The following is an 8,509-nucleotide window of genomic DNA, read 5'->3' on the forward strand; positions in this document are numbered from 1 at the left end:
ATTCTTTCTTCCTGAATCTCTGGGGTGCATCAAGGGTATTGACTTAGTAGAGGGGCATGCCCCGGGGGAGTGGGGGTGGGGGGCGGGGTGGGGGTGGAGGGGCAGGCTGCTGCCTTCAGTCTCCAAATTGCTCCAGAAGGGTGAGAAGACTACAGATGTGGGAGAACTGGGTGGAAGGCAGAATTGACCGTGTCTAAGGTTATGGGTTTACTGTGTCTTACAGTTGAAGGACCAGGCCAGGGTCCCTGCGTCCTTGCTTCGCAGAGATCCACTCTTTGTCCGTGGAATGTGGCTGCTGGTTCTCCTTTGGATTTTGCTGGAATTCTCCCTGTCATATCACCCTACCGTTGCCACCTCTGTACTCGCGTCACGAAAACCTGCTTGTTCACAGAAGTCGTCACGACATCACAGCGAACAGCCAGCTCTTCCCCAGCTCCATTGCCATGCTCGTCCTGCCAGTGGGGACTTTCTTCCGGCTTGAGTACCCAGGGTGCTGGCCCCAGGAACCCCCACCCCCTGCCCACTGTTGTTGGCCTGGCCCAGCTTTGGCTATAGATGAGGCCTCAGCTGTGCATTTGGCAGGAAGTGAGGAAGAGGCAGGCAAGCTGTGTCGAGGGGCCCCCCCTCTCGTCTTCATCAGTCAAGGCCCTCAGTCTCCAAGCCAACCCCTTATGAGGGAGAGGGAGAGAGAAGCCAACGCCAGTGAGCCAGGAACTGCTGCTCTCATCTGCTCCCCTCTGTGCTGACCTTGCCTTTGACCAGACCATCCGCCACTGGGGGGGGGGGGCTCTACCGTCCAGGTGCCCCACTCCTCAGTCCTCCTGTGAAGTTTGCCTCCAGTGTTGACCCACCCACCCTGCCCTTCACCGTCCTTGGAGAATTCCAGCCTCGTCTGTCTGAGAGGAGATCTGAAGGTGTTTCAGGGGCAAAAGCAAGCAACATTTAGGTATCCCTTCTACTTGGACGCATGCCTTTTTACAGCCAAACTTCCGTGTATTTCGTAAATGGATTTTGCGTTAACGGACATTTATGTGATAACTAGACCTCTCAAGTTTACTGTAAAGAAGAGTTGGGCGGGTTGGGAAGTGGGTGGGAAGAGGAGTGAGGGGGGAGTTTTTACCCTGTTCCAGAGTTGTTTTTTTTGGGGGGGGGAGGAGTCCTTTTTTATGGGGGTGCTTTCTGAGGTGGCCTCGCCTGCCCAGGGAGCATGGCTTCCTTCCATTCTGGTCCCCAAAGTCAGCTGACAAAATCTCCTCCAGAGCCAGCATGGCTAGGACACAGTGAGTCAGGTCAGGGGAGGCCATCAGGGTGGGATGACCTAGAATTGGCATCTCTGGAACTGGAGATCTCACTACCCTACTTCCCAGGAAATCTTTCCCCAGCCCAGCCCCCCACTCACCACCTCTTTGGCACAGTATTCCCATCACCTCTCTCAACGTGGCCAAGCAAGAGTGCCAGAAACTTATTCTCCTACTTCATGCTGAACTTGGGCTGGTGTGCGCTCTATTGCGCTTGCCTGCTTACCCGGCCTTCCTTTCCTCCCCCCACCCCCGACACACACACACACACACACACACACACACACACACACACACGCCCAAGCACTCACGCCACTTCCTTCCTCTTCCCTCTCCCATCCTTTCTCTTTCTCTTCTTCTCTCCCTCTTCCTGGGTTTGGCTCTTATATGGAATGCTGTATCTCATTCACGGGGGAACTCCTGTCTGCACTGTTTTCTTTGCATGACTTTATATGCAGTAAGTATGTTGAAAAACAAAAACAAAACAAAAAAAAAACAAAAAAGGAGAAAAACACTCAGCAAAATCAAACGACACTTTTTTTTTGGATAAAAAAATAATAACAAGAACATTCAAGGTAATATTCTCAGTGTCCAACTTGGACTTACGTTGCTGCCTCTCCGTGCTTTTGGTCTCTCCGTGGCTATGTTTTGCCAGCATGAGACCCTGTTCCCTCTGGAAGTTTCTAGGGAAGGAAGAGCCATGCGTCCAGGGGTTTGGAGACAGCTTTGTCCTCTCGGCTTTTCTGAGGGTCGATGGGAGCAGAAGTGGAAGGGATGTTTAATCCAGAACTTTCTGGTATTCCCCTTTCCCCTACATGTGAGCTATATCCTGGGCTCTTCCCTCAAATCCTGCTGCCCAGGGACAAGTACAGGGTAGAAGAGTGGCTCTCTTGTCTAAGCCGCTCCACTGTAGCCTCTGCCCTTGGTAGAGACACTGCTACCCAGGCCTAAGAATGGGCCCTTGTCCTGCCCCAGAACCAGGCGTCTTCATAAAGCTCAGCAAACCCATTGTCCCCAGCCGCTCCCCAGATAAAGGTAAAGGAGGGTGTGGCCTTTACCAGGGGACACTGCAATCTCCATGCAGGATCTACAATCCCTTCTTCAAGAATCAGTTTCTCCATCAATGTTCCTACCCAGACTGATGGAGGATCAGAGTAAAAGATGTCACAAGCACACACCACCTCTGAGAGCTTGCTGGGTTTGTCACTGGCTGGCCCTCTTATGCACCAGGCCTGGCCAACCCCTGCCCTTTCCCCTGTGTGCCCCTCATTTTACTATGTGGCGCCAGTCTGTTGATGACCAGCAATGGACTGCAGGGGGAAGACGTGTCTGGGGGCTTTCATCCCAGGTTCTGACCAGGTAGGCTGTGTAGCTGTGGGTGAGTCCTTTGTCGTTTCCCCAACCAGAAGACGTCTATGCCCTGCCTTCCGTTGGCTAACATGCCCCCTGTCCACTATGTGCTTGTTCACGTGTGGGAGAAGTGGAGGCAGGTCCCTGCCCCAGTCTGAGACGGCCCCCTCTGCAGAGGCCGCTCCTGTGGGTGGGCAGCCAACTAATGAAGACCTTGGGACACTACAATGGCCCCAAGGTGGCAGGCAGGGGAACTGGCGGAAAAACTGCCCAGAGCCCACCCTCATCTGACAAGCTCCATGCTCCTTCCAAATACCCTCCAGATGAAAAGAAAGAAAAACAAAGAGTCAAATCATATTTATAGGAAAAGCATCTCCAGCCCTGTGCGCCATAGCTCAAATCCTGCCCCGTGGCTTCCCTACCCCCTTCAAAGGGAGAGCCTTGGGGGGAATGCGTTTGCCAGGCCCCGTGCTGGCTTCTTTGTTACTATTTGTTTAGGGTTTTGTTCTAATTCTCATTCTCTCTCTCTCTCTCTCTCTCTCTCTCTCTCTCTCTCTCTCTCTTTCTTTTTTAATCTGTGGCTGTGAACTTGAATGACCACTGCTCAAACTTTCTGCTACTGGGGGGGGGGGGGGGGGGGGGGAGAAGAGATGTCTGGTTTATTCTTGGCGTTTTCAGTGGAATAAATAGCTACAAATTTACGTGAGTCCGCGTCTTCCTGAATTGGTTGAGGCACAGAGCCCCAGGAGCTGGCTTTTTGCTTTGGTTTGTTTTTTAGTTTGTTTGTTTGTTGGTTTCAAATCTCCCCTGTTGCAAAATAAAAGTCCTGGTCCTATGGATTGGAATAACTAGGTTCACATGCTTAAGGCTGAGCCAGTCGTGAGATTGTCTGGACCACCTGCTTGTGGACGTTGTACATCGTGGTGCGGAGCCTAGTGCGCACCACGATGTACAACGTCCACAAGCAGCAAGGATGGCGCACGCCTTTCAGCCCAGTTCTTGGGAGGCAGAGGCAGATGGATCACTGAGTTTGAGGCCAGCCTGGTGTACAGGTCGAGTTCTAGGACAGCCAGGGCTACGCAGAGAAACCCTGTCTCCAGATAACCAAACCAAAGAAATAGGACGATCTCAGGCAAACCAGATGAATCAGCTGTACTAAGCCAGGATTCCTCCTTCCCAAAAGGCCTGGATTTCATGGGGCCAGGGGGATTGTCCGTTGACATCCACAGTTCCTCTTAAAGTGTGGTTCTCATGCTGGTACCCCAGAGTCCCTTACTGACTGCTTTCCAGAACTGTCCTTATTGATGGCATATGGGGTAGTCAAATGGAGGGTCTAAGAGGAAAGTTCCCCTTGCACACAGCTAGGAATCTTCACAGCGTGAGTACAGGCCAAGGTTCAGTAGAGCATGAGAGCACAAAACTATCGTTTCAGCTGTGCATCCCTAGCCCCAGGCACCTGAGCAGTGCAGAGGGGCTAGAGAGCTTGTTTAGGCTGCCATTGCAGATTCTTACCAGCAGGTGGCAGAACACGAGTGGGCTGCAGGTATGCGTGCTAGCAGAGTCCGTGCGGGGTCCGGTTGATCTCAAGAGGGCGTTTGAATTCTTTTTGATCTCACAAGAACATGCTGCGAGGCAGTTCACAGTGTGTGTCTTCACACCGCTGCTTGCCCTAGTTACAACAGTTTTGGGGGAGCAAGGAAGATAGCAGGACTCAGAGGGCTGCTTTGGAACCCTGAGCCAAGGCTCACCCAATCTTCCGACTTTTAGGTTTTCTAGGGACCCCAGTTCTGTGCTTTTCCAGTTCTGGACGTTAGCAAATGGTGAGTGAGGGTGTGAGGGTGTTGGCTGCTCCTCACCTTTTGAGTCTCGGTCCCGTTTTAGCTGCATCTTTTTTTTTTTTTTTTTTTTTAAATATATTCCCTTTTCTTTCTTTTTTTTTTAATATTTATTTATTTATTATATTTAAGTACACTGTAGCTGTCTTCAGACACTCCAGAAGAGGGAATCAGATCTTGTTACGGATGGTTGTGAGCCACCATGTGGTGTGGTTGCTGGGATTTGAACTCCGGACCTTCTGAAGAGCAGTCGGGTGCTCTTACCCACTGAGCCATCTCACCAGCCCTTAGCTGCATCTTTACTGCTTGCTTCTGCAGTTTCCCCACACTTGGTTAAGGTCCCAGGCTCCCACAATGCCCTCCTCCTACCCTACCACGTGCTCCTCACAGGCAAGTAAGGCAGCAAGTCCCCACGCAGGACATACGGGGCAGGCATTGCCACTCTTGCATGAAGCCAACCCTGGCAAGCATGTTTCCAGGAATAAAGAGGCAGACATGATACAAGCAGACGCATCATTCTGCCAATCTGCAACAGCAATGGCCGTCACTTACTGGGTGCTGACCAAGTTCACACATGCCCCATCTCCTTTTCTTGAAGGCTCTCAATCCTCAGTACAGTCCTGTGATGGGCCACACATGAATATGGTGACTGTGTGACTAAAGGGTAAAGGAAGCTGCCCTATGGGCTGTGAGGGCGGGGAGGTGGGGAGGGAGCGGGCAGGGGGCGGGGTATGCGCAGGCGCCTTAAGTTGGGCTGTGAACTACAGCACATGCTGACTTTTCTGGGCTATGCTGGAACCAGACTGAGGTCTCAAGACTTAAAAATGAGCTAGAAATATTTTCTGTCTTCCGGGAATTCCTGACACTATGTCAGACCACAAGAGCCAAGAACCCAGAACCGGGTGGGTGGAGGAGGTTAGACCTGAACCTGGAGGAAAGAGGAGGCGTGTGACGGGGACTTGGGAGGCTGCACGGAGATACTTAACAGGTGGGAAAAAAGTCTAGAAACGTGGCTGCAGCTGACAACCTAGAAGGTTTCCAGTGTGGGATGCAGGCTTAGGATGAGGTTGTGGAGACCAGAAATATGAGAGGGCTAACTAACGGAGCGCTGAATCTACTGCACGCTTGTGCCGTTCTGGGGGAGACAGGTGGGTTCTCAGCAGTGGGAATGAACGTCTCAGGTCTAGGCTGTAAATCCTTCAGAAAACACCCCAGTAGCTTCTGGGGATGCTCACTCAGGGAGAGGTGGGACAGGTGTCAGTCCTATGCAAATGGCCCCTCCCCTTCCTCTTCTTCCTCCCATTCCCAGACTACCAAAATCCCCGAGGCCTCAGGGAAGTCTAGTCCAGATACCTCACTTCCCAGGCCCAGGTGGAGGGAACTAGAGAGAGCCAGTTCTATCACTCAGAAGAAGAAGGATAAAGACTGTTGTCCTCTCCTAGAATGATCTCCGTGAGTCATAGCCTCTCTCTGGACCTTTGTTTCCTCATTATAAGAATGACCTCGAACCTCTGGTTCTAAACATGTGGAGCTAGGGTTGGCTGCTGTAGATTCACTCACAGAACCCACTGGATAGACATAAGCACCAGGTCCCACTCTCAGGGAGTAGGTTATATTAGGCTGGCAGAGCTCGGGCAGCTATGGTTTTTTTATAAGCACCTAAGTTACGGGATCTACACCAATTCCCCACCCAGGCTCCAAAGCTGGGCTGGGTGCCCCAAGATGACGTTATGGGAAGACCTACCCAAGTTCCCACTTCATCTCCTCTGACCCCCTGACTCAGAAGAAGGGTTTTGATAATAGGACCCTCCCTGCCTCAGGTTCCTGAGCTCCAAACCTCTTTAGGACCCTGATGGTAGTCAGTGGAACAGAGAGCAAGGCAAAGCTTAGATTCAGATGTGTGTGTGTGTGTGTGTATACATATATATATATATATATATATATTTTTTTTTCCTTTTGAGGGATGACCTCATGTGGCCCAACTTGGTTCATCATACCCAATGACCACAAACTTCAGATCTTCTGGCCTCTAACTTCCTGGGTGCTAGGATGACAAGCATGCGCCACCGCAACATTTTAGGCTGTGTTACGGTTTTGAGTTCAGGGCCTTATGAGAGCAGAGCAAGCACTCTACCTATGGAACCACAGTCTGCCTGGTGCTGACCTGGCTGGGTTACTCTGTTCAGTTCACTTGGGAAAACCATCGGGGCTCCTAAGCATCCAGCCTGAAGGGAAGGAGGGTACTTCCTTCCCACCGAGCAAGCCCTTCTCTGGAGAAGGATGTCCTCCCCAGGTCCACAGTATTCAGGAGAAGGCCTATGGGAGTGGGTGGGGCAGCCAGTTCCTACAGTTAACATCTCCCCCATCAGGCCTGGTGGTGGGGAGTCCACCATGCCTCTTCAACTCACTTTTCAGATGAGAACACTAATGCCTTGGCCTCTGAGGATTGTCGTCACAGTGCTGGTAAGTCCTGGGCCTGATGTCAGTTTGTCTCGGGTTCCAGACCTGTGACCCCTGACCTCCTCCTCTCTGGGCTGACTGGAGGTGGAAGCTGAGACTGTCTCTTGTCTGCATAATCTTACCTGACAGGTCTCTACATACTCAGTCTTGTGTGAGGCTCTTTCATGATTGGTTTTTTGTTTGTTTGTTTGTTTGTTTCTTCTTCAAAGTATGGTCTAGGGACCTGACAGCATCTCACTTAATCTCTTGCAAAAGGGAAGTAGCTCTCTCCATTTTATAGTGGAGGGGATTTGGGTTTGCAAGCAGGAAGAAGTAGATTCTATGGATTGTGGGGCTAGGATTTGACCGTGGCCATGTGGTTCTCTCTGCCTTGGCTCCTGCTTAGGGCAATTCCCCAGAGATCGCAGCTCTCATAGATGCTGTGGCCATTAATGGGAAAAAAAGGTTTTCTTTCCGCCAACAGGAACCAAGCCTGGATGAAGGGTGCTGGGAGGAGGCCTCCCTGTGGAGCAGGGCAGAGGAGGCGGGCGGACTGCTGCCCAGACCCTTGGAGAGAAGTTGGCTTATAGGAAGTCAGGCGGAGACTGGGGCGGGGGAGGGGGGTGGGCGGGATGCAGGCCAAGGGCATGCCGTGGGCAGACATCCCTGGATGCCTTTCCAGGGTAAGACCAGTGTCATTGAGAGCTCAAGCCCTGGATGGAGAGGCTTGAAGCTAACAAATCCAAACTTTCCGTGAGCCATCAGCAAAAAAATGAGTGTCTGAGACACCACAATCCCGTAAGCGAAGAACGCAGGAGCCCATGGTATTCCCAGGAGCCTCCAGCTCTCTCAACTCGTGACGGTTGGCCCTGGAGCCACCAGAGACCTGTGCTCAGTTTGCTGTTCCACTGTGCACAACTGAGAAAGACCGAGGATGTCCAGGGTTGGTCCTAAAGGACTGGGGCAGGGCCTTCAATCAACAGATGTATGCCCTGGCCTGTGCTGGAGTCTCATAGCATCCCCCAGCCCTCAAAGAGGTTGCTGCTGGAGAACTGTGGCTACCCCATTACAGGGCGAGAGCCTAAAACTGGGAGAAGCAAAATGAAACTCAGCAAAACTGAGATCGCATGGCTCAGGCAGAGCCGAGAACAGGCCAAGCCTGCGGCTGAGCAGCCGGAGCCTTCTGCATAGCATCCTGCCACATCCTAAAGTGCTCTGAGGTCCAAGGAGTGCAAGACAAGAGTCTCGGTGGCATAGAAGTGGAATAGGTTGTCTCAGAAGGACATGAGTGCCCTGGACATAAAGGCTTGGCTGTCTGGACTCACCAGATGTGGGGCTGAGTCAGACTCGGGAGTCACATGCAGCTGGGAGTTGAGGGAAGCTCACGGAGGGGGTTGGCTAGGATTCAGATGGTGCAGGATCAGGGTGGAAAGCGCAGTCTAAGCAGAGGATAGCCGGGTCTGCGTGGGCACAGACGAATTTGCTGGCCTGGTAGATGGCAGTAGGAGTGGGTGGGGCCTATTGAGGACCTGCTAAGGTAACCAGTATATCACACACACACATACACACACACACACACACACACAC

General features: G+C 52.1%; 1 protein-coding gene across 1 annotated transcript in view; it reads left to right on the plus strand.

The window, feature by feature from the left end:
- Camk2a (calcium/calmodulin dependent protein kinase II alpha) overlaps positions 1 to 1,083 on the plus strand; it is a 60,022-nt gene extending 58,939 nt beyond the window's left edge. Inside the window, exon 18 of the mRNA XM_021214141.2 lies at positions 224 to 1,083. Within this exon, the coding sequence (XP_021069800.1) occupies positions 224 to 227 (4 nt within the window). The 3' untranslated portion in view covers positions 228 to 1,083. The remainder of the gene's footprint in view (positions 1 to 223) is intronic.
- Positions 1,084 to 8,509: the final 7,426 nt, after the last annotated feature.

Source organism: Mus pahari, chromosome 15, assembly GCF_900095145.1.
Source record: "Mus pahari chromosome 15, PAHARI_EIJ_v1.1, whole genome shotgun sequence".
NCBI lineage: Eukaryota > Metazoa > Chordata > Mammalia > Rodentia > Muridae > Mus > Mus pahari.